Source organism: Nelumbo nucifera, chromosome 2, assembly GCF_055504915.1.
Source record: "Nelumbo nucifera cultivar China Antique chromosome 2, China Antique-T2T, whole genome shotgun sequence".
Classification (NCBI taxonomy): domain Eukaryota; kingdom Viridiplantae; phylum Streptophyta; class Magnoliopsida; order Proteales; family Nelumbonaceae; genus Nelumbo; species Nelumbo nucifera.
The window spans coordinates 60210294-60236386 of record NC_142650.1 but is presented as its reverse complement, the minus strand read 5'-3'; the positions used below and the strand labels follow the sequence as shown (position 1 = coordinate 60236386).

At 40.0% G+C, this 26093-nt stretch overlaps 1 protein-coding gene across 1 annotated transcript in view; it reads left to right on the top strand.

Annotated features, from left to right (window-relative positions):
* The first annotated feature begins 799 nt into the window (after positions 1-799).
* LOC104612490 (nucleobase-ascorbate transporter 12-like) overlaps positions 800-26093 on the top strand; it is a 32897-nt gene continuing 7603 nt past the window's right edge. Inside the window, exons 1-7 of the mRNA XM_010279919.2 lie at positions 800-1754; positions 1862-1959; positions 2062-2232; positions 11780-11880; positions 17996-18131; positions 18275-18325; positions 18439-18726. Of these exons, the coding sequence (XP_010278221.1) occupies positions 1262-1754; positions 1862-1959; positions 2062-2232; positions 11780-11880; positions 17996-18131; positions 18275-18325; positions 18439-18726 (1338 nt within the window). The 5' untranslated portion in view covers positions 800-1261. The remainder of the gene's footprint in view (positions 1755-1861; positions 1960-2061; positions 2233-11779; positions 11881-17995; positions 18132-18274; positions 18326-18438; positions 18727-26093) is intronic.

Here is a 26093-nt window from a genome sequence, read left to right as displayed (position 1 = left end):
AGCAGAGAACTTAGGACATCAACCTTCACATTGCTACCTACCTCTTAGTGTTTTTTTTTTCTTTGGGTAGAGAAACAGTTCTTAGTGGTTGCTCTACATAAGGATAGTCTTTCCTTCAAAAGAAAATTCTTATTTTTTTTATTAGGTGTATCAAAACATAAATAGCAATAAAAAATTTATGGGCCAGTGATTAATCCAATCATTTGATTCACTGATTTTATCCAATGGGCTTACTACCAATACAAACCGGTCCAACACTATGGTCCCCATCTGTTTCAATTCATATCCTCAACCTCAACACATTAACCCGGCCGATGCGTATCCTAATCCAAAAAGCAACATGCCCTTCATCTGGGCCCATCAACGGTCCAGTCTAATTTCTGGCTGGTCAATCCTGGTTGGGCCCAAAACGGCAAACTCGAGCTGACAAGCCAACTCGGCTCGTGGCATTAATCCCGAAAGGGCAACAAAAATGAAATCCATGGATCCAACGTCCACTATCACACATTTTATTCCCAACCCCTCATGTCAAACGTTGGATCTCAAATCAGGCCAATCAGAAAACCACCGTACACGTGGCAGACATGCTGCTAATCATACCAGATGATATATTATTAATTGAGGGTTGTAATTTATAAATTCTAATCAGGGATTAGTGAATAAGAAATGAAGATTAGAAGAAGGTGTAGCTGTCGGCCTGGGCCAGTGGGCCTGGCCCATGACTGAGGACTCCCAAGTCCCATCTCTTTTTTCCCGTTACGGCATCCGATTAGTAAGGCAATACAGGTTTAGAACAAACGAATAACAAACAAATCGAAACACAAAAATAGAAAAAACGAAAACGGGTTTCGGCTCGGCCACCGCTCCTCCCTCTCACATCACTATTGGTTCACTCTCTCTCACTCCCCCCTCTCTCTCTCTCACTCTCTCTCTCTGTCTCTCTCTCTCTCTACACCATCACCATCACCACCACCACCACCACCACCACCTGCACCACCATCTTTTCATTTTGGCGTTTCTAAACCTCCAAAGTCCAGGCATCTCTCTCTATGAACTGTTGCAGTGGAAGCTAGAAGCTCATCAAGCAACATTTTTTCTTTCTCTCTTTCTCTCTCTACACATTAAAAGGTTCTGAGGGAACCCTAACAGTGATTTCAACTATCAAGTCGCGAGGGACTTGTTTGCGAACCCTAGATAGACCAGATCTACGGGCATTTGTGTGTTCATCGTGCAGCGATGCAGATTTAGCTTGCCGGGCGAAATGGCGAGCTCCGACCCAACGAAACGTCCACGGCCAGGGCCGTGGCCGCCGGCGGGAGAGCAGTCGGCAATGCCGTCTTCGTGGGCGAAGAGGACGGGATTCAGAGCGAGGTTCTCTGGGGAGACGAATGCCAGTGATTCTGGTCAGATTGTTGCAGCACCGAAGCCGAAGGAGGGCGAGGCTCCAGTGGATCTCGAATCCGGTCGAGGTAGGGCGCCCCCTGCTGCGAATGGTGAACCGGGGAGTGATAAAATGCCGTCGTCGTCTGATAAGGATCAGTCCATCAGGAAGAGAAGGGATTCGGAAGGAGCAGTTAGGAGTGCTGGACCGGGTCCCAATGGGCAGGTTCGGTCGGACCCTGCGCCGCAACCTCCTCCCAAGCCTAGCCGGGAAGAAGAGGTTATCGATGTTCTGCCTCAAGTCGTCGACGATGAGGTCTTTGTTGCTCGCCATTCACATATGAAGTATGAACTCAGAGATACCCCTGGCCTTGGTGAGCTTTCTCATATTTTTTTCTTTGTCGCTGATGAGTAAAAAATAATTATTTTCTTTTTGTATTGATTATGTTGATTTTAATCTGCAACGGGTTCTTGTTTCCAGTTCCAATTGGTCTATATGGGTTGCAGCATTACATTTCCATTTTAGGTTCGTTGATTCTCATTCCACTTGTTATAGTCCCAGCAATGGGTGGCAGTCAAGTGAGTATTCATTTTATACTAAATTGGTTTTGTGAAGATGTATTTGGTTGACATGAATTTGATTGTAGATCACTTGGTCTAATGGGAATTAGTGAGTGCCAGGAGGATACTTCCATGGTAGTGTCAACCGTGATGTTTGTATCGGGAGTGACGACTCTGTTGCACACATCCTTTGGATCGAGGTTGCCATTGATACAAGGTCCATCATTTGTCTATCTTGCCCCAGCTCTTTCAATAATTAACTCTCCTGAGTTTCAAGGACTGAATGGGAATGTAAGTTTCTCCTTCCCTTGATGATGCATCTTTGCCCATTTATGTTTTTTGTGATACCGTCTCCATAGGCAATTTTTTCTTATAAACTACTTTTCAACAGCGGTTCTACTTCTCTGCATGCTAAGCGTGCAGTTTCAGTTGTGACAAATTTACACAGTGGCACAATAAGGACCGTAATTGGGTACAATGAAGGCCTCTAAGAGTTAACAAGAAGAAATAGAACGTATCCAGATTCCAGATGTTCTCTCTGTAATGCAACCTGCTATCCTATAGGCTATAGGATTATACCTTAAATGTTTCTCTAACTCATAGATCATAAGCGGTTTATTTGGTGTCAAGGTTCAAAGTACGCCCCTACAGGGGTTGTATCGGGTCAGACCACGATTCAGAGGGTAGCCAGGGCTTAAACCGACCTGTCTGAGCAGGTTTTGAAAAAAAAAAAAATAAAACATAAAAAAAGTACCAATACCGGCGTATCGGCCTGTGTCGATACTTTGAATCTTGTTTGGTGTATTCCTTCTTGTTGGGATGTAATTGGGAGACAACTACAAATCTGACAATCTTAATAATTCAAAGCACATTTTTTTTTCTTTTTTTGGTGGTTTTAAGTTAAAGGTTTAGAACCATATTTTTTTAAGATAAATAAAAAAGAAAATATATTAAAACTAAATAAGTAGCATACAAAACCTGGTGATAAGAAATCACCCCAGAAACAGACAAACAAATAAAAAACCTATACAATCCTGTCCCACCCACAACATCTGTAAAACAATAATCCCAGATCACAACCTGAACACAGCATCCAAGCACAAGCCAATCCAGGATCCGAAAATCCTTTTGAAATCTGTCCAGATTCCAGCACCAGACTAGAAGAAACCTAAATTCACCCAGTTCAACCAGTAAAGCTATATAGAAGTATAGAACAGTATCTATGGGTTTCTGTTGATATTTTGTTTGGATTTTGGAATATAAACACGGACCTCCTAGGATGTGTCTCACTGATGGTTCAGTACCATCTATACATGTTTTTGAGGGTTCCTTGCCTTCTTTATATCAATCAAATACATTGCTGCTTATCCAAAAAAGGACAAAATGAACATTGGTAGTAAATGAAGAAAGATTTAAGGAGTTTTCGCTTCTATTAAAGATGTCTATGCAAGTGCTTGCATAGGGGATTAGGCCATTCTTCAAAGCTATATATGTTAGACTAAAAGCAATTAAGTGGTTCTCCTCGGGCTATATCCTATGGGTGGTTTCTAATCAAGTGTTCATTGGGTGCAAGGGCATATGTCTTTTGAAAACATATTAACTAAAGGGTTTTCCTTGTCATCCCTGTTCTTATGTTTATTTGGCCTAGTTGATCAATTATAGGCATGAGCTTATAAATTCTTTTAATGTGGAGTCATTATTTATCTTTTCTCTATGATTTATCTAATTTCTTCATGCTGCCACCAAACAGGATAGGATGAGTTTATTTGTGAGAATGGTGCTTCTTTTATCTTCTTAATTTGTTATATTCTTAAAAGTAATATTGTTATCTTTGCATTTGTTGTTTTATGTATTTCTGTTTGTCAATTGAGTTTCTTTTTGTGAGCCATTATTGATAAAAGTGCTATATGATGTTCAAAAGAAAATCACTATATTTTTTCTCTTTTCACTCCATTGTACTATTCTTTGACAGTTTACTTCAATACACCATTTCACATGACCAGATCTTCAATTCTGGTCATTTTGTTCAAGAAAATTTCGAAAGTTAAGTCTGTATCCAGTCCCCTCCCAAGACCCCTAATATCTGAACATTGGGTAATGGTCCAGATTCCCAATTCTGAAATTAGGAAATAGCAATTCCACATTCATATACTCCAAAATTTTCTTGGGAGGGGACTGGATACAGACTTAACTTTCGAAATTTTCTTGAACAGGTTTTTGCAAGTTGGCAGCAATACCCTGGCCAAGTAACTATGTGATCATTGAACTCCAATGCTTGGTTCAAGTGAGTGTTATGACAGGACTTGTTTGCATGCAGTGAATAAATTAATGTAGAAACATTTTTATTTAATGGACTTACTAGTTACTAGATTATTGAGATCCATGTTAAAGTTCTAAATACTCTTAGAAAGTCAAAAGAATTTGTTAAGTAGAACTATACAAGATAAACTTTTTTTTCCTTGTGGGGTTTATGGAGGGCATGTTGTATGACATCTTGTTGTACATGGGCTATACTTGTATATGTTTTATTTCTGCTTTCACATTCCTGGTAAACTGCAATTTCTAATCTTTTCCAAAAGAAAGGAGATTGAAAGGGGAAAATGCTTAAAAAGAAAATGTTTACTAATGATGTATGAGGTTGAAATGAAAGCATAATGACAGAAGTTCTACCAATAACAAGTTTCTCTTGTGTTGCTTGTCCCAAGCCTAGGTAAAGGAGGAGGGTTGTTTTAAGTTGTCAGGTGGTATAATACCTTTTCGAAACCCTTATGAACAAGGATCCTGAATTGTCATTTTGCACTCGTGGAACTGAATATAATGGGATGGTGAAATGAGGTTCATAGCTGATCCCATCTTGCTGGGGCAAGGTTTTGTTGAGTTGAGTTGAATGACACTGTATGCATGGTTGTCAAGGTGCTGAGGTGAATCTATGTGACAAGGAGGCACCTCGTTGCCTACTTGATTAGGTGTTGCCTAAGCAATGAATTTTGAAGAAAGGAAGGCGATATTTTTGGTGCTTTCCTATTTAAAGTAGCATGTAATAAAAATGAATTTTACATATCAAGACAAGTAACAACACAAAACTTCACATATCAACGGTAGAATTCAACAATAACAAGAGGGGAAACCATTAACTAATAATTAATCAAGAACAAATTAAATAAAAATATAGTAGGTGAAAAATTAACGAAAAGATCAGAAAATAAAGATAGGAGGAAAAAAAATCCTAAGAAACAGAGGGAGAACTTACCACAGATTTGGACTAAAGTAAATAAATATTTGATAAAAAAGTAAATAGATATGAGCTAATCTATTGTAATGCAAACAATGGTTGAAGCCCTTTGTTATGCTCAATGTTATAAAGATGTATAGGAGAAAAAGGAGCCTCTGCTTAGAAGAGAGAGTAATATTGAGAAAATTTGGAGAGGAAGGGTGAAGTCCCTGATATGATATGTTAGTTTTGAGTGCAGACACCAAAAAAGTCAAGGTGTAAGAGCTCTCAACAGAGAAAAAAGTAAGAGGAGGGTCAAGAAAAAATCAAAGGGTTTTTGCTAACCCTAGACTATTTCTCAGGGTTGTAGATCTCTGGTTTTGTTGAGTCATATTCCATGCAAATAAGGTAATCGAGGGCTTGGTAAATGTGAGTATCGCCTGCATCCTTAGAGGCTGTCAGCTTGTAGCAACTTCTGCTCTACATAGAAGACAAGTGATTGAAACCTCAGAGCCTCAAAATGTTTGGAAATTAGGACCCTGATGGGTATGCTGTTGGCAGTCTGCGTTCCTTAGGGATGTGTGGTGTTTTTCTAAGAATCAAGCCTGATTGGGGAAAGGAATTCATTGAAGGCTGGTGGAATGAGCAAGAAAAGCAAGGGGTTCCATAGAGTGAGAGGCTTCTAACTGGAGGAGAGCATTTGTACAAGGGTATTTTTTGCATATGTTTATTCTCAGTTGTAAATGAATTAGGAAACCTCAAGCAACCTAATTCAGTAATCTTCATATACTAGCTTGTTCTCTATGGTTGTTGTACACTGTTGAAGTAAGAGCAGTGAATTGTGCAGGGGTCTTTTATGGACATAGTTACAAAATGCAAACCACAAAAATCTTGCTTGTTTTTTAGCTGTTTGCATTTTTTTTTTCATTTCTTTTGAATTCCTACCACAATAAGGGCTGAGCTCCTTACTCTGTTATAGGGTATTTAATTTGCTTACTGATCTGGCCGGAATGAGTTGATTGTGGAAAGGGACTACTAACAGGTGATAGGGTGGATGTATTCTGGTATAGAAGGGCCCTGGACCCTTAGACATTACACTGGAGAATAAAGGACTTGGCCTCTTGTTTAAAGAGCTTGTTCAGATGGATTTCTAGATTATCCCACTGATCTTCCTGATTCCTTAGCAAGTAAGGGGGTGGGTGGGAAGAGCTACTCTAGTATGGGGTTGCAAGTCTACTCTAGTTGGACTCAGCTACAGTGTGAATGAAGTGAATTTGCTAAAATGCCTGCTTCTTGACTCTCCAAAGTCCAAAATTACAAATTCTGATTGAATGCCTCTCTATGTAACAGTGGTCCAATCTTTTAAACTGTCCAATAGGAAACTCTGGTTTTCATATTTTCCAATTTAAACAATAACTTATGAGGCATTGTTTGTTGGATCTTCTCCAATTAACATTTGTAATTAGGAAAACAATGAAAACAACTGGCATTGCTATGTGGCGAATAGGCAAAAGCTGTTGTGTAACTTGTCACTTCCAACTATTTAAGTGGTTATATAGTTCTATGAATCTTATGTATAATATTAAAATTCACAATGTTCAATATATGATAAATATTGTTTATTTGAGCAACTCTAGGAGTCCTTTTTGGGTTCACCGAGTCGGACTCCCAGACATGTGTCAGATTCTAATTCTTGTGCCTATGTCCATGCAACATTGAAGTCCAAATATGGATAATATTAGACGACTTAAAAGCTTACTGATGACAGAAGGTCTTGCAGTGTTTCTAGCTTTACTCATGGTTAAATATCATGGTCTTGCTTATCAAGAAATTGAACAGAAGGAAGTTTCTGGTTTTCTTTTAATGGTGGTGAGACTAGTTTTAACTTTTAAACTTTTATGACTTATCCTTAGTTTTCTTTTTTATGGTGGAGATACTACTAAACATTGCTGACTTCTCCTTAGGCAACTATGGGCCTTTAGGGTGTGTTTGGTCCGAAAGAAAAAGGTATGAAAATTTATACAACATTGGTATAGGTTTTCGTACCTTTCCCTACCTTTTCTTTCAAACCAGTCACAGCCTTAGGGTTACTAGGTTAGATGGTATTTAGATCCATCAATTGTGTGATAATTGTAGCTTAATTATAATAACTTGCCTCCAGAGTGAACCCCTAATTGAATTAGAGGCAAGTTATTAGATCTAGAGTGAACCCCTAATAAGTAATTACATTCTGTTTCTAGGTTGGTCAACCCTTTAGGTGATTGTTTTGCTAGAATATTTTGAGGAATGCAGTTACGAATTTACCTAGCTGAAGAAGGCAGTTTTACTAAAGTTTTGTGTAGGGGTCCAACTTTGGTCATTGGTTATCCCTGTGTTCTATTTTTGTAATGAGTTTTGGGGCTTTTTTTTTTTTATATCTCGTTCAGGACAATTTCCTTATGTGGAGATTGTCATTTAAGGATTAGAACTTGAATAGTTCAGTTGTTTAATCCTTAAATTTCCTTTCTCTTGCACATGGTTTTCCTTGTTGTGCTACACATCGTTTAAGCTCTCAAGCCTTCCTGGTTAGTCGCCAACTGAGTGGTGGTTTGGTTAGTGCTTGATCTGGATAGTCCCAGAAGCGGTGTGGTTTTGAGCCCCGCTATTGGTTCCCATCACCATACCTTTGAGAAGAGCTGTCAGATTGTTGCTGAAAAAAAGAAATGTACTATGCCAAGTAAAAATGAAATACAACCCCTATGGGGGCAAAAGGCGATGATTCAATACCAAAAAAAAGTCTTCCTGGTTAGTCTGAAAATTGTGTATTTCTGAGGGATCCAACTGTCATTGAGCTTGAAAATGTTAAGAGTTGCAGAGCTTCCAAATTACCATGTATTGGTGGGCAAAAGGCGATGATTCAATACCAAAAAAAAGTCTTCCTGGTTAGTCTGAAAATTGTGTATTTCTGAGGGATCCAACTGTCATTGAGCTTGAAAATGTTAAGAGTTGCAGAGCTTCCAAATTACCATGTATTGGTTTTTTTTATCTCTAGTCATATATCACTTGTATTAGCTTCCTGTTATGCATAAAAGGATCGTGCAAAGTTGATGTTGCTAAGAGGTCTCCTGCCTTACTCATCTCCATTTCTCCTTTTCAAAAAAAAAAAAAACACATCATGCTCTTTTTTGGTATGTGTGCAAAATATCCCAGATGTCTAAGAAAGCAAATTAAAGGTGGAGTAGAGGTAGAAGTCTAGATGCAAATGGTTCCTAGAAGGGGATGGCAATACAAGATTTTTTCACTCCATAGCCAGTGGAAGAAGAAGGAAAAACTAGATTGATAGGTTGGTGGTGGATGTCATAGAGGCTACCAGGGAAGAAGTGATAGTAAAGACCTTTGTTGACCATTTTAAGAGTATTTACCTGAACCAGAGGGAGAGAAGCCCATTGCCTCCAGTTCTTCAGTGGGATAAGGTGTCTGAAGCTGAGGCAAAAGCTTTGGAGAGTGTTTTTACTTTAGAGGAAATAAAAGAGGCAATCTTCTCAATGGATAGGTCAAAGGCCCCTGGGCCAGATGGTTTCTCCATGGCCTTTTTTCAAGAGTGTTGGGATTTGATAAAAAGCGACCTTGAAGTTTTCAATGAATTCTTTTTGGAAGGGGAAATCTCCCAAGGAATAAACTCAACTTTCATTGCTTTAATCCCTTAGAAGAAGGAAGCAAAAGTTCCCAAGGATTTCAGACCTATAAGCCTTGTGGGTAGTCTCTACAAAATCATAGCAAGAGTGCTAGCAGGGAGAGTAAAGAAGGTGTTGCCATTGGTGATCTCACAATAGCAAGGGGCCTTTGTTGAAGGGAGACAAATTGTAGACCAGATCTTGGTGGCCAATGGATGTGTTGCAGAAAAGAGGAGGAAAGGGAAGGGTTTGGTGTATAAGCTGGACATAGAGAAGGCCTATGACTTTGTGGATTGGTCTTTGCTATTGGAAGTCATGGAGAAAGTTGGGTTAGGGGAGAGGTGGAGGAAGTGGATGAAAGGTTGTCTAAGGTCTGTACAGTATTTGATTCTGATTAATGGTGTGGCAAGAGACTACTTTCCAGCTAAAAGGGGATTGAGGCAAGGGACCCCCTTTCTCCTTTTCTTTTTCACATTAACTGCAGATGTCCTAAGCAGGATGATTTTGAAGGCAGATCAGAATAATCTGTTTAAAGGCTGGAGCGTAGGAAGCTTGGAGGTTGCTATAACTCATTTGCAGTTCGCTGATGATACCATTTTATTTTGTGAGGAAGGCAACCATGAATCTGCTTCAAATCTGCGAGAAGTCATTAGTTCCTTTGAATCGGTCTCCACTCTGAAGATAAATTGGGAAAATAGTTGTGTAGCAGGGATAAATTTGGATGGTGAAAGCCTAAGGGTGATAGCAGAGATGTTAGGGTGTGAGATCAAACAATGGCCTTTAGAGTACCTAGGTTTACTCTTGGGTGGAAACCCTAGATTAGAGGTTTTCTGGAAACTAGTGGTGGAGAGATTTACGAAGAAATTGGCTATGTGGAAGAGAAATTACTTATCCATTGGTGGAAGGATAACCTTAATTAGAGCAACATTAGCAAACCTCTCAGTTTATTTCTTGTCCACTTTTAGAGTCCTGGTGAGGGTAGCAAGGGAGTTAGAGAAACTTATGAGGGACTTTCTCTGGGAGCCCGGGGATGAAAAGAGAGAGACCATCTAGTAAAGTGGGAACAAGTTTGCAAGACAAAAGAAGAAGGAGGTTTAAGGTTGGGGAATTTAATTCACAGGAATTCTTCGTTGCTAGGAAAATGGCTTTGGAGGTTTCCATTGGAAAGAAACAGGCTATGGCACAAGGTTATTGAAAGCATTCATGGGCTAAGGAATAATGGCTGGGATGCAAAGGTTGCTCCGACATCTACCTTAAACTCTCCTTGGAAAGCAATTCAAGAGGTATGTCCAACTTTTCTTAATTTCATTAGATATGATGTGGGTTGTGGTTCCAGGGTTCTGTTCTGGGAAGACCTTTGTGGGGTGACTCTCCTTTTTGTTCTGTTTTCCCTGATCTTTACTTGATTTCTGACTATAAGAAGAGACCTATCTCAAGTTTCATCACCTTTTCTCAATCTGGTGTGAGTTGAGACTTGGGGTTTCTAAGGGATTGTGAGTGTGAAAGCTTATTAAGCCTTTTTGATAACCTCAATTCAGCTTTTCTAGTCCAATCTTTGGAGGACACTAGAGTTTGGCCCACTTCTTCCGATGGCTCTTTTTCCTGTGCTGCATTCTTTAACTCCCTTGTGCATTCTTCTTGGGGGGCGGAGAGGATTTCCTGGTGAAAGAGATTGGATTAAGTCCATTCCACCCAAAGTTCAAACTCTTTGCTGGGAGATGTTCCTTGGAAAGGTGAACACCTGTGATATGCTTCAAAAGAGGAGGCCTCATATGTGCCTCTCCCCTCATGTGTGCTTTCTTTGTTTTGCGAATGGTGAATCCCTCTCTCACTTACTGATCTACTGTCCTTATGTGCTTTTTGTTTGGAAGTCTATTTGCTCTCTGTTTAGTTGCAGGTGGAGCTCCCCACAGGATGTAGTGAGCCTCTTCAACCCAAACTTCCTAAGGCAGCCGACAAAGAGGGGAGGAACAATGTGGAAATCAGTGAGGGCAGCTGTGGCATGGATGATTTGGGAGGAAAGGAATGCAATAATATCCAATGGAAAATGCAGACCAAAAGAAGAGTTGGTGGAAGCTGTAAAGATAGTTGCTCATTGGATAAAAACACTCGAGCTGTTCCAAAGCTTCTCTGTGGCTGATATCCTGCGGGCTTGGAAAGAACTGGCATGTTCAACTAAGAAGAAAGAAAAGATGGTGATGGAATGGAAACCCCCTGCTGCAAGCAAGTTAAAGTTGAACTTTGATGGCAGTTCCATAGGGAATCCAGGATTGGCAGGTATAGGGGGTGTGTTCAGAGACTCAACAAACAAAGTTCTGGCTATGTATTCAGGGCCTATAGGGGCAGGTGACCCCATAAAGGCTGAGCTTCATGCTCTTATGCAGGGATTAAAACTAGCCAAACAAGCAGGTTTTAAAAATTTGGAGGTTGAAGGAGATTCAAAACTGGTGATTTCTTGGTCCAGTTTCAGAGGTAATGCTCCCTGGATTTATAGACATTCCTTGTGAGAGATTGAAAGGTTAGCAAGGGAGCTCAATGCCACTTTCACTTGGATTAGAAGGACTGCAAATGGGATGGCTGACTCGCTAGCAAAACAAGGAGTGTACGGACAAAATCTATTATGGGCAGTTTTGTAGTTCTTTTCGATTGTTGTGTTTGTGTTCTCCTGCTGGCTGTAATCTTTTGTTTATTTTTTCAATTTAATAAAATTTATCCTTCTTTACTGATAAAAAAAGGTGGAGTGGTGTGCTAAATGAAAAAAATTGGGTGGAGATTGTCCTGTTTACAATAGTTGCTTAAGTGCCATACTCATTTTTAATTAGCTGTGGCATCTCTTGATTCATTTTTATATTTATTTCTTGTTACTTTTTACAGTTCCTTGTATGTGCTATTATTACTGTAATTTGTATTATGCTGCTACTTTTTTGCTATTGAATTTTAAACTGATCTTATTAGAAGTGGTTCAATGTTGCAGAATTTCAGGCATATTATGAAGCAGCTGCAGGGGGCTATAATTATATCTTCTGCATTTCAAGCACTTTTAGGGTATACTGGATTGATGTCAGTCTTCCTAAGGTGTGTGATTCTTGACATCTTTGTGGTTGTCTATTATTTGTTCCCTTATGGTTGACATATAAGTCTACAACAAGACACTTATCTTTTGGGTTGTAAGTTTCTACTAGTGTCTTATTTGTTTTAAGACTTTTTTTTTTTCTAGGGACATGAGAATTGTTCTTTTAAGTAACTATGGTCTTAAGAACTTTTAAAAATAGCCGTGCCAAATATCCTAATCTTTGAAATTGTTTTTGGGAGTTTTATGGAATTGCTTATGGTCCTTGGTCACTCTGTCATTTCACAAGGGAAGCTACATTTGGTTTCTAGAGTGAACATCAGGTGGTCTCTGAGATCAGTTAACCATTGGGCTTAGATAGGGTTGATGGGACTATTTTTATTGGGGAACCACCTACCTTCTTTATAGGGGGGATGGGGGGTGGGTTGGTTCTGAAGCTGGATTTTTTTTTTTTGCTTCTGGCTTTTTTTGTCTTGTGTCAGGCTATTTTTGTGCCATTATTGATTTATACCTATTTTCCTTTTTAACTTAGAAACCAAGTGGTCAAATACATGATCTCTTTTTTTTTTTTATTTATTTATTGGAGCTGTAGAGGTAGTGCTTTAAAAGCACAAGGGCCAATTTGCGCCCGAGGCGCAAGGCACAAGGCACAAGGCACAAGGCACAAGGCCAAAGAATTAAAAGCATTGCAAAAAAAGTAAAAACTATTAAACATAATATTAATAAAAAATATAAGCTTAAATTTTAAAATAAATGTTTTATAAAACCTATTATCTAAAATTAAAATACATAAACATAACATGTAAAGAGTATTCGTTATTTAAGTAGTTTAGGAGTTATTAAGCTTTCTTCAAGTCAAAGTAGGATAATTCTGTAATTTCTGTTTTTTAGTTTTAGAAGGATTGGTCACCTCCATTAGCATCTATGCATATGTTTTAAGCACACATAAAGGTGTCAATGGACCGGTTTTGGATTGGACCCCGTCCAGTCCAAAATCAATTTGGACGGATTGGAGGGACCAACAAGATATATTGGATTGGACCAATCCAGTCCAAAATATTTATTAGATTGGATTGGACCAGGTCTGTCCGCAATAAATTTATATTGGATTGGGTCGGATTAAGCCAATATCTGGTCCATTGATATAAGATAAGAATATATGTGTCAATGGACCGGGTTTGGATTGAAACCAATCTAAATAAAAAATGAATTTGAACAGATTGGATGGTCCAGACATTGAATTGGACCGGTCCAAATTGGTCAAAAACATTCATTGGACTGGATTGGACCTGGTCCATTTATAATGGACTCACATTGGACTGGATCAGATTGGACCAAATCTAGTCTAATTGACACCCCTAAGTACACAAGTGTGTAGGAAAACAACTGAATTTATTGTAGTTCTTATAACTGTGCTAAGAGTGGTGAGTTTTTTTTTTGATAAGTGAAGAGTGGTGAGTGATTCCTGCATCCTAGAGTGGTTCAAAGCAATTTGCTGAGCAATTCTAGTTTGTTTTCCCTTCATTCTCTCTCTTCCTTGCAAGCAACCATTGCAGTCCACTCTATGGTGGTAAATGGGTTGTGCGGGTTAGTGTGGGTCAATGATTAAAATTTCGTCACGTATCGAGGCATATTGACTAATACGTATTGTACCGTGGCCCCTTTGATACGCCTCTATACATAGTATTTCGGGGTCCCACCTATTTCACAGGGTAGATAGGCCTTAACCCCCCTCCCCCTTCCCCCCCCCCCCCCCCCCCCGAACCAGTTTGAGAGAAAAAAAGCTAGAAAAAGGAAGGCAAGCTTTGATACAAGCCGATACACCCCATCCGACATATTGACCTGTCTCGATATTTTGAATCGTGGTGTGGGTCAAGGTCAAAGTGGGTTGTGGGTCACTAGGCTTGGTACCCACACCCAACCCACCCATTTGGCACCCATAATCTCAGCATATGCATTTCTGGCACACTCATTTTCTGGACATGTTGTTTATTGACTACTCAACACTCTACTCCACAAAGGAAATTGATTCAACAGAAGAGTTGGGTCCTATATCAGAGGAGCATAGATTAAAAAGATCTCAGGCAAAGCTGAAGTATGATAAATTGGCAGTGTCAGAAGAAGTTAAATGGAGACAGAGCTAAAGTGGCTTGGCTTAAAGAGGGTGACAGGAATACACTTCTTTCACAAAATGGCAAATGCAAGAGCTAGAGCCTCCGTAATTACCAAGTTGGAGGGAGAGGGCAAGGTGGGTGTCTCTGAGGCAGATATGAAGCTAGTGGCAACCAACTTTTATAAAAAGTTGTATAAGTAGTCTTGGTTCTTTAGACCTTTTCCTAGGTCCCTTCCTTTTAAATAGTTAAGTGATGTGCGGTCTTCTCTTATTGAAAGATCCTTCACGGAGGAGGAAATAAAAGCAACAATCAAGTTGTTGGCTGATGAGAAATCTCCAGGGCCTGATGGTCTTACAAACCTTTTCTATATTAAATGTTGGGATGTTGTGAGACAGGATATTCTGAATGTCTTCCAGGACTTCTATGAGAGGTTCCTTGCAGAGGAGCTTAAACACTACCTTTATAACCCTCATTCCGAAGATTGAAGGTGCAGTGAACATTAAGGATTTCAGGCCGATTAGTCTTCTGCATAGCTTCTACAAAATCTTAGCTAAAGTTCTTGCTGAGAGAACGAAAGGGGTTCTAGGTAGTGTCATCTCCAATAACCAAAGTGCTTTTGTTCTGGGTAGACAGATGCTGGACTCTGTACTTATTGCTAATGAGCTTATACATTCCAGGAAAAAAGAAGGTTCCCAGGGGCTGATTTGCAAGCTTGATATTGAAAAGGCTTATGATCATGTTAATTAGAGATGGGTTGATCTTGTGTTACAACAGATGAATTTTGGGCAGAAATGGAGAAACTGGGTAAAAGTTTGTATCACCTCTCCAAAATTCAGTTTTGGTTAATGGACAATTCGCAGGCTTCTTTGATAGTTCCAGGGGTCTTAGACAGGGTGATCCCCTGTCTCCCCTACTCTTTATATGTGTAATGGAGATCCTCACTTTGTTTTGTAAAAAGGCTGTTGTTTCCGGTGAGTGGGAAGGCTTTGCAATTTCTTCGGGGGGAGAGAAGGTGAACATTCTCCAATTTGCAGATGATACGTTATGCTTTGTGGATGCCTCCCCCTCTTAGGTGGAATTAATTCTTGGGACCTTATCTTGGTTTGAGGTGATTTCTGGTAGTGTTTTAAAACGCGGAGGCGTGACGCAAGGCGTTCCACTACCTAGAGGCGTGAGGCGTAATTCAGAATGCAAGAGGCGTAAGCCTCCCGAACACAAGGAGGCGTAAGCCTCCTTAAGAGGAGGGGGGTTATGAGGAGGATGAAAAGGAAGGGGGGATCTCATTTTTTCTTTATTTTTAATAAAAATATTTTATATTAAGAAGAATAAAGATGCATAACAGTAGTTCAAAGGGGGGGTCTTGTTGAAGCGAACCGAAGGGACAGGGGGCAAACCATTTTCTTTCCCCTTATCTTTTCTTCCCTTCCCTTACTTTTCTTTTCTTTCCTTTTCTCTTTTTTTCTTCTCTTTCCTTTCCTTTCCTTTCCTTTCCCTTTATTTTCTTTTCCTTTCCTTTCCTTTCCTTTTTTTCTTTTTTTTTTTTCTGTATTTTCATATCAGATGTGCATGAGGCGCAAGAGGCGTACGCCTCTAGATACGCCTCTTGCACCTGAGGCGTACGCCTCAGAGGTGTCAGCACCTCTAGCATACGCCTCAGGGCGTTTTGGGAGTGCCTCGCCTGGAGTGCCTCTAGGCGTACACCTCCCATGCCTTTTAAAACATTGATTTTTGGCCTTAAAGTCAATTGGAATAAGCGTCAAATAATTCTAGTGGGCCAGGTTTCCAATTTAGCAGATTGTGCAGGAATTTTGGCTTGTCAGATTGAGTCCCTCCCAGTCAAATATTTGGGTCTCCCTCTGGGGGTGAGTTGTGGCTCATCTTCAATTTGGGACCCGGTAATTGAGAGAATGGAGAGAAAACTGGCTTCTTGGAAGGCAAAATACCTTTCTTTTGGGGGTAGGGTGACTTTGATTAACAATACACTTTCCAATTTACCACCTATTCCCTGCCTCTTTTCTCTATTCTAAACAAAGTTGAATGTTGCAAGTCGGCTTGAAAAACTTTAAAGGAGTTTTCTTTGGAGGGGATGGGAAGAGGAGAAAAAAATGCATTTGGTAAGTTGGGAGCAAGTCTGCCTCCCCAAAGATGAAGGGGGGTTAGGTATAAGGAAGTTGAAATCTTTTAATTCTGCTCTCCTCTGCAAGTGGATTTGGAGATTTGCGGCAGAAAATGATGCCTGGTGGAGATCTCTCATTGCTAGTAAATATGGTGTGGAATGGGGTAATTGGAGAATGAGGGACCCTCCTCCCAATTGGGGAAACTCTTTGTGGAAAGGGATAATGAAGAATTTCTCAGCTCTTGCTGGTGGGGTCTCAATTAAAGTTGGCAATGGTATTAAGACCAAGTTTTGGAAGGACTCTTGGTGCTCGGATAACCCCCTTGCTGATTCCTTTCCTCTCCTCTTCTAGTGTGCTTCAAATCAAGAGGCTTCAGTTGCAGAGTGCTGTAGTGTTTCTGGTGGTTCAGTTCTTTGGTGTCCTTCATTTAGAAGGAACCTTTTCGACTGGGAGGTGGATGAGGTTTTGAATATGTTGTCCTGTCTTCAGAATCAAGAGTTGGATTTCAGCTCAGAGGATAAGTGGCAGTGGAAGTGGAACTCAGATGGTGTGTTCTCTGTCAAGTCTCTGGCTTCTAACATCTGTAGAAGGGATGTTTCTGATTTCCCTTGTCATCAGGTGTGGAATCCCCACCTGCCCAACTAAATCTAACTTCCTAGTTTGGGCTATGGCTCTAAATAAATGTCTTACTAGAGCTAACCTTGTGAGAAGGGGCATTCAGCTTTCGGACCTGTCATGCAGCCTGTGTGGGAGTAGTGCTGAATCCACTGATCATTTGTGCATTCACTGCCCGTTTTCTTCTCAGCTGTGGAATCATTTCTTCAGCTCTATGAACTTAAGTTGGGTCATGCCAAGCTCGGTTAAGGAGCTGTTGTGTTGCTGGATGCTCATGGGGTTGAGCAAGCAAAAGAAGGTTGTTTGGAAGACTATTCCTAATGCTGTGTTATGGTCCATCTGGTCTGAGAGGAATAGAAGGATATTCTGTAACAAGGCTTTAAGTCCGGAAGAGCTAATTCAGAAAGCAGTGGGCAAACTGATGTCTTGGGTGTCTGTGTCTGAGGATTTCAGAAATTGTAATGTGTCTGCTGTTTTTCTTTCTATTTCTTGGTGGAGTGTGTAATTGCTGATTAGACCAGTTGGCCTTTCAGGGACTGATCTCAGCCTCCCTTGTGTATCTCTTATCTCAATAATTACCTTTTCCAAAAAAAAAAACACTCTGCTCCATACAACATGGCTGGCCTTACAATAGTTTTATAGCATTTTCCATTTAGGGTCTGTTCGATTTTTTGGATTTTGAGATCAGGGAAAGTTGGTCAATGGGATTTTGGTTCCCATTGACCAAGATACCCATGTTCTTTTTTCAGATTTATGTGGGGTCCATGGAAAATTCATTTTCCCTGGGTATCACTTACTTGATACCCATCTCCAAGGTGGGTAAGTAACTTTCCCACCTGAGGGGAAAGTTGCCAACACTTGGATGCAACAAAATTACCCCTTTTAATAATGGATTTTTATGGCTAAAACGGTCATTGTCTTATTTACCTGGGAAATAAAAGAACATGGGTAAATGCACTTACCCGGATAAGTGTTTTCTGGGAAACACTTACCCAAGTAAATGCATTTACCGAGGTAAGTAACTTACCGAAAAGCGAACAGGGCCTTAATGTAAGTGGTATTATCCTATGGCCTATCACATAAAACTCCAGATGCACCCTTCCATTTTGTCCATCCTGCTCTAATTCTATGGCAATGTGTAGCAATATTCATGGAATCACCTTATCTTGGGCCTCTAAATTAAATCTTTTTCTTTAGCTTGCTTCTCTGAGTTTTAAATGCTGTTCTTAGCACCTCGAAACACTTGACCTAATACAATTGTTTCTTTTTTCCAGGTTCATCAATCCAGTGGTTGTATCCCCAACTGTAGCTGCAGTTGGGCTGTCCTTCTACAGTTACGGTTTCCCACAAGTTGGTATGTGCCTTGAGATTGGTGCAGTGCAGATATTGCTGGTTGTTATTTTTTCACTTGTAAGTAAGGAGTAGCTTGCGTTGGTTCTTCTTCTTCCTCTTCAAGTTAAATATTTTTTGAACCTATAACATCATCAGGATGATGTAATATTGGGATTTCTGCTAGATAGTGTAATGCTATTTCCTCCACATTTTTCTTGCAGTATCTCCGCAAAATATCAGTCTTTGGTCATCGTATATTTCTAATTTATGCAGTAAGTTGTATACTGACTAAATCTTTACAGTGATTTCAGTATCTCCAATGCATTTCTTTTTTTTATTGGTATTACAGTTACTGTGAATGTAATTGCCTTGATATAATGTGCAGGTTCCGTTGGGTTTGGCAATCACATGGGCTGCTGCTTTCCTTCTTACAGAAGCAGGAGCCTATAACCACAAAGGCTGCGATATGAATGTACCTCCCTCAAATATTATATCCGAAGCCTGCAGAAGGCATGTTTCCAGGATGAAACACTGTAGGGTTGATACTTCACATGCATTAAAATCTTCCCCATGGTTTAGATTTCCATATCCATTACAATGGGGTACACCTGTGTTCGACTGGAAAATGGCTTTAGTAATGTGTGCGGTTTCTATAATTGCATCAGTTGATTCAGTGAGTTTCCCATCTCTTCCTAAGAGATTAAAGATTTTCTTCAGGGAATTCTTATTTTATTTTTGATTCTCATATAGTCCTTAAGTTTCAATATTCTATGCCTTTTATTTGAGTTTTGCATTGCTTTTCTATTTCTGTGTCATTCCCCATTGCAATTTTTGTGCATTCAGTTTCTTTTTATCTCAGTAATTTTGTAGGATCAAGAGAAATAGGTTTTCTTGACTAGCCTAGAACTCCTTATTATACCCCCAAGACAAAAAAGAAAGAAGAAAAAGGAAGTAGAAAGAAAAAATGATGAGGTGAGTGATGGCATTGTCAATTTAACAGTCCATGAAATAGTCAACCATGTGGATTGGGCACATGTTCAATGCTCCAATCATGCCAGCTTTTTGATTGGATCCTCTCTTCATAATGTCAATTGAAGTTTCAAGTTCTATCTGTATAGTGTGAATCAAGTCTAATGGAAATGGGAATGGATGCTTTTTTTGATAAATAAATGGGAATCAATGCTTTCATCCAGTGGATAGATTACTATGCTATGGTTAAATGAAGCTGCAGCTCATGAAGCTTTGAGCATGGAAGAAATTTCAAACGTAGGATTTTAGGAATCTGTGTGGAAAATGAAAATGCATGGGAGGTTGACCAATCTTGGGTGACCAAGCTGTTTAACAAGACCATGAGGGCAAAGAAAATGCCAGATGAGGAAAGCATCATTTTTTTGATCAGCAACAAAGATTTCATTACTTAATTAAATTAGAATATTTGATAGTACAAACCCATGCTTAAAAGCATTCCAGCTCCCATCATCTTATATTTGATAGAGGCATGGCATTTTTTTGGTACTACATATTACACATTTGCTGTTCTTTTTATCCATTTGAATGTTGCTTCCACATCTTTTGCTTGGTTACCAGTTTTCCTCAGAGTTTGCCTGTACATCCAAGCTCCATGAATATTCATCCATGAAATGGCTAATTTTGAGTCCCCTTCCACCTCCACCTGCTTCAGCCTAATCTGTTTTGCTAACCTCATTCCTTGTAACTTGTAAGAGACATTTAATATTTTACCAACTGTCATGAGATCACTATTATGAACCAAGTAAAATTCTAGAAGATGGATAGAGAAGATCAAAGAGAAGTTGGGAGGTAGGGAAGTTAAAATAGTGATTGGAATGGTTAGATATCTGCCATGTTTGATCTTTTGTGAATTCTAATCCTGATGTGTAGGTGGTGGTGGAGTGGGCTGTTGTTGGATATAAATTTATGGGCTTAAGTTGTATTCATGGGTCTTCATTGTCATTTCTTTCTGCTTTCCTGCACTTGGACTGAGTGGGCCTGGACCTACATTTGTTTTATGGTCTTTCTTATTGTTGCCAACTAATCAGGGCCAGAGTTGTAATTTCATGTTTCGTTAGTCTCTAATATTAAAGATAACGTGTTGAGCTGGCAAGAATAGAGTTGCTGCCCCATTCTCCATCTTCTTCTTCTCTCCTCTTTGGTTTTCTCTTCTCATATTTGAAGTTGTTTGGGGGCCTGTTTCTCTTCATTTATTTTAGTAAGAAGAGGCAGAAAGTTTCTTATGTTGGGAGGTTAAGCATTGGAACAAACTAGAGCTTGGAATTGGTTGTTGGGTGCTATAGGTTGGGTTGTCAAATAATGTGTCTTTAATAAAGCTTTTGCATATTAATGTGGCTGGAATTTCACTTCATGCATGGTGGCAAGGTACCAACCAGCTGGTTGGTAAGGTCTCCTGCTGGTTGTAGCGGAGACTTGGGATCGAATCCCGCCTGCACCTGGGTTGGGGGATGGGCTACCCCCCATTGTGTAGTCCTTCAGAAGATACCAAAAAAAAAAATCCACTTCATGCATGGTGTTTTCAATCCTTTCATGAGATTGGGGATGCATGTCAGCATGTTTCGCTTTAAGAAGATTGATAGAACCGCTTTGCAGGAGCAGTTGCAAGTGTCTGATATTCTCATTGAATTGGATGATCTATCTATGGTTCTATCATTTATTGAGATTGTATTTGCAGTGAAGGTTAGGAATTAGCAGTTGGGGAAGAGAGTGTTGGAGTGGACTCTGAAGGGTTGACGGGTGAAAAGTAATTACTGTTTAGGGGAGATGGGTTGGAGATTGGTTCTTTGGTGTTCCAGATTGAAGATAGGTCAGTCTGAGAGGCAGAAGAAGATGAGGTGACAGATGGTGGGGTTGACATTTCATGGGTGGGGGTATATGAGGATAGGAGGAGTTGGATTGATTTTAAATTTCAAAATAAAAGTATAGATATTTGGGTATTTAAAGAAAAGAAGGATAATAATAGGCTTTGGAAATGATGAAGACTTGAGAAAAGTCTGGAATCAAAGAATCTTGAAGAGGTGAGAGCACATAGAGCCAGATATGGATACTCATTTGGGTAGTTGAAAGGAGAGCTTAAATGATGAAATCATAAGGTCAATGGGGAATAGGATGGGGCTTTGTCGCAAAAATCTTCAAAGGGAGAATAAGATGTCATGTGACCCTTTCTATGGTTCTAATTGAACGGTTAAGAAAAGGAAATATAGGGGTTCAAGATATGGAGTTGAGTGAAGATGACCGGATATGGGTTATTACTCGTTATCCACCTCTTGTAAAAGGATGAAGTCATGGGAGATAAAGAATATGGAGAGTAATGGGGAGGTTAACCGAGTGCAGTGGGTGTTCATTGTGGCTTTTCCTTAAGAATCAAAACCTTTGTGCAAATGATGGTAAGAACATGTGTATTGGTAGTGTCTCTTTTGCTTCATTGAAGGTCAATTCTTGTTGATGTTAGGCCAAAATCTTTGTGCAAGGTGGGTTGTCTGCTTTGGTGCATGGTGAATGTGCAAGTATAGCTCCTCTTTTGGTTGAACAGGTGAACAAGGTGGCTTTGGCTTCATAAAAACAATTGACATGTGTTGGAGTCGGCTAAGGAAGGGTATTTCTGTCTTTTCATTATTAGTTAAGATGTGTTTTGTCTGTTTAGTACTGTGTTAAGTCACATGTCCCATACTTAAGTAGGGGCATATTTGACATTGTACTTTGCTTTGACATATATATATATATATACATGGTTGGCTGGGAGGGTCCCTTTGACTTCTCAGTTTGAAACTTCTCTCTTTCTCTCTTCTCTATTTCTGAACCTGGTTCGACTGAACTATCAACACATGGTATCAGAGCCAGGTTAAACAGGAGAGCAGAAGCCTACAACTTCAAGTTCTCAGTGCTTCGATCAGTTCTTCTTCCCCCCTTCTTTCCTTTTATTTTTTTCTGAACTGCGCAACCTGGAGTGAGGGTGAGAGAAGGCTGCGGTAACCTATTCAGGTGTTCCTAGGGTTATGGTGGTCTAGTGACAGGTGAAAGTGAGTGCGACAGCCCTAGTAGGAGGTTTCTAGACTGCTGTCACCATGTGCGACAGCCTTAGTGGTCGTGTGGTTGTGTTTATGGTGGTTTGAACCCTCTATTGAGCAGTTTCAAGAGGGATGTTTTTCTTTTTCAGATGGTGGCTGTGGTGTTATTAGAAGTCAGTTTTTTATGCTAACACAGAAGTGGTCAAGCGTGTACTTGGGTAGTATCGTGGTGATTGTGTTGGTGTAGTACTCAAAGAACAACAGTAGGTGTGTTTGGACCGATAATTATTATTCTTATTATTTTTTCTGAAAGGGCAGATCCAGTTTCTTGAATTGAAACCTTGATGGCGTCAATGGGAGATGACAGTGGTGACCAGAAATTGAGTGTGATGATTTCCTTTGATTTCTTAAGTGTGCAGACGACATCCATCAAACTCAACGGTGAAAACTATGTGCCGTGGGCTAAGTCAGTGGAAGTGTTTCTTAAGGCTAAGAAGAAAGTAAAACATGTGTGGGAGGAGAAACCTACATCTGAATCTTCGGGTTTTAGTGATTGGGAGCAGGAGGATGCTCAAATCATGACGTGGTTGCGGAACGGTATGGAACCTAAAACCAGTATTAACTTCATGTTCTTAGACACAACAAAGGAGATATAGGAACACACTAAGAAACTCTATTCCGACTAAGACAATACTACGAGAGTTTATCATCTTTATCGTGAGTACTTCAGTTTGTAGTAGGGCAATCAGATCCTTGAAGAGTATTATGCCAGTATGAGAAATCTTTGGGACGAACTTAATGTCTATCATCCCTTAAATCTATATGTTAAAATTCAGCAACAACAAAGGGAGCAACTCGATGTTACCCGATTCCTAGTAGGACTGAAACCAGAGTATGAACCTGTTAGAACAATTAGGGGTTCAACACTTGGTAGTTGAAGGAGACTGTCAAATTGTGGTGGGATGGTTGAAAGACTCAGCTTCAGCCATGTGGCAACACAAAGATTTATTAAGGAGAGTAAATTGGCTTACAAGAAATATGACTATTACCTCTCTATGGGTGGGAAGATCAGCAAACACCTTAGTGGATGGGTTAGCTAAGAAGGGGGCTACAAGGGAGCAGCTATTTTGGGTTGCTTTGTAATTTTATTTATGGTTAATTCTGTTTTATTTTGGTGTAATACTTTTCTGAAGAGGTAACAACTCGTGCCTCTTCAGTGGTGTTTTTTCTGAATTAATAAATTTCTTCATTCATAAAAAAAAAATATTGGGTGGATCTGCCCTTCCCACTCTAGAGGAAGTGTTTGCCCATCTCCGTAGGATCTCTCTTGGACCCACAAAGAGTACCATACCTTCTGGTAGATCACCATTTGTTGGAACACGAGGAGGAGCTTATGTAAACAGAGGAGGTGGTCGTGCAGTTCGAGGGGGCCTTGGTAACCCCATGTTTGATCGTAGTCATGGTATTGGTGGAGATCGTGATTCAGAGGGAGGCCGTGGTAGAGGAAGAGGAAGCACTACTAGGAGATGTACATGCTGTGGAAATGACATATATAATTAATTTTTGTTATGATCTACATGGGACACCCTCCACATGGGCTAATCATGCCGTCGTTGGTGGCAGTGAAGTTAGTGATAATCGACTGGCTAATTCAACACTTTCTACATCCACAACTACTTTTGGGAAGGAGATGATGAGTATCCCAAGAGATGAGTATGAGAGATTCCTTCAGGCTATTTCACAATAGAATACTGCCACCCTTGCTTATTCAGGTATGGCTTGCCTGGCATCAAAACCTTCCCCCTGGATAATTGACTCTGGAGCCTCTGATCATATGACCGGGACTCCAGGTGTGTTTTCCTCCCTTGCTCAGACCTCCTCATCACATAGTGTTACCTTAGCCAATGGTTCTACTTCCCTCATTTGTGGTGTTGGTAATGTTGACACTACATCTCTTTCTTTGTCTTCTGTTTTATATGTAACCAAGTTACCATTTAATCTTATGTCTATTAGTAAACTAACTAAGTCTCTCAATTGTTCTATCACTTTTTACCCTTCCTCTTGTGTTTTTCAGGATCTCAAGACGGAGAAGATGATTGGTGGAGGTCATGAAGCTAGTGGATTGTATTACCTTGATGGTGGTGGTTCTACAGTTGCACTTTAGACTTCTTTGACTCCTCTCCATTGGAATTATAGATTTGGTCGCCCATCTCTTAAAGCTCTCAAGCTACTTGTTCCATCATTGAGTCGTTTGTTTTCTTTGCAGTGTGAGTCGTGTCAGTATGGGAAACACCATCAGGCTTCCTTCAGTCCTAGAGTTGATAGTTGTATGCTGAGCCCTTTTGCTTTAGTCCATTCAGATGTTTGGGGTCCAATTAGAAATAAGTCCTATAATGGCTACACATATTTTGTTATTTTTGTTGATGACTGTTCAAGAATGACATGGATTTATTTAATGAAAGAAAGGAGTGAATTATTCTCCACTTTCCAAAAATTTCATGCTGAGATACGTACACAATTTGGTGTTCCAATTAAAATTCTCCGTTCATACAATGGCAGAGAGTATTTCCTTACTTCATTTCAGCAGTATTTGGAGCAACATGGCATTATTCATTAGATATCTTATGCATCCACCCCTCAACAAAATGGGGTGGTTGAGAGGAGGAACCGACATCTACTTGAAACAACTCGGTCCCTTCTTCCTCATATGAATGTTCCCAAATGCTTTTGGAGTGATGCAATGCTTACTACTTGTTTTCTCTTTAATCGCAAGCCTTTATTCATTCTTGACGGTCGTTCTTCGTTTTCTATTTTGTTTCCCACTTTGTGTCCATATCCCTTGACTCCCGGGATCTTTGGGTGTGTGTGCTTTGTTCATAATCTAGGTCCTGGTTTAGATAAGTTGGATGCACACTCAATTAAGTTTATCTTTCTTGGCTACTCTAGGACTCGAAAAGGGTATAAATGCTACAACCCCATTACACAGAAGTCATTTATTTGCCCTGATGTTACATTTTTTGAGTTTGTGTCGTTCTTCTCAGATCCTGATATGTCTCTCTTTCCCACAGAGGTTCCTCTTCCTCTTCCCCTTCTGGTTGACAATTTCATTCTTGTTGTTCCCGCTGTGTCTGAGTCTCTACCTCCTTTAGTGTAGGATCATACTGAAAGACCACCAATCCGCCAAGTGTATACTCACCAACAAAGACTAGCACCTCCTCCAGCTTCTACTTCGTCTGTAGATCTAATTTCTTCTACACCCGAGTTGCCTTCTGATCTTGATCTTCCTATTGCATTACGGAATGGTAAACATAGTTGCACTTTGCATTCTATATCCAATTATGTTTCTGTCTCTCACTTTTCCGCTTCACATTGTTAGTTTGTTTCTCTGTTATTTTCTGTATCTACAACTAAGGATGTATGGGAGGCTCTTACCTCACCAGGGTGGTGTAAAGAAAGCTATGGAAGATGAACTCTTTGCCCTTAAACACAATCACACATGAGAACTCACCAATCTTCCCCCAGGTAAGCATGTTGTTGGTTGTAAATGGGTGTATATTGTTAAATATCTACCAGGTGGGAGAGTGGAACGGTTGAAAGCTCGTCTAGTTGCCAAAGGATATTCTCAACTATATGGTATAGATTATGTGGAAACCTTTTCTCCTGTTGCTAAGATTGGCTAGTCCGTGTGTTGATTTCTTTAGTAGTCATGTATGATTGATCCCTATTTAGCTTGACATTAAAAATGCCTTCCTCCATGGAGATCTTATAGAGGAAGTGTACATGGAGCAACCACCAGGATTTGTTGCTCAGGGGGAGGATGGTAAGGTGTGTAAGCTCAAGAAGGCAATTTATGGGCTTAAACAGTATCCCCGTGCTTGGTTTGGCAAATTTGTGAGGTAGTGAAAGAGTTCGGAATGAGACAATGTCAAGTTGACCACTCGGTGTTTAGCTATGATTCTGAAGCCGGAAGATCTTGCTAGTGGTTTACGTGGATGACATAGTC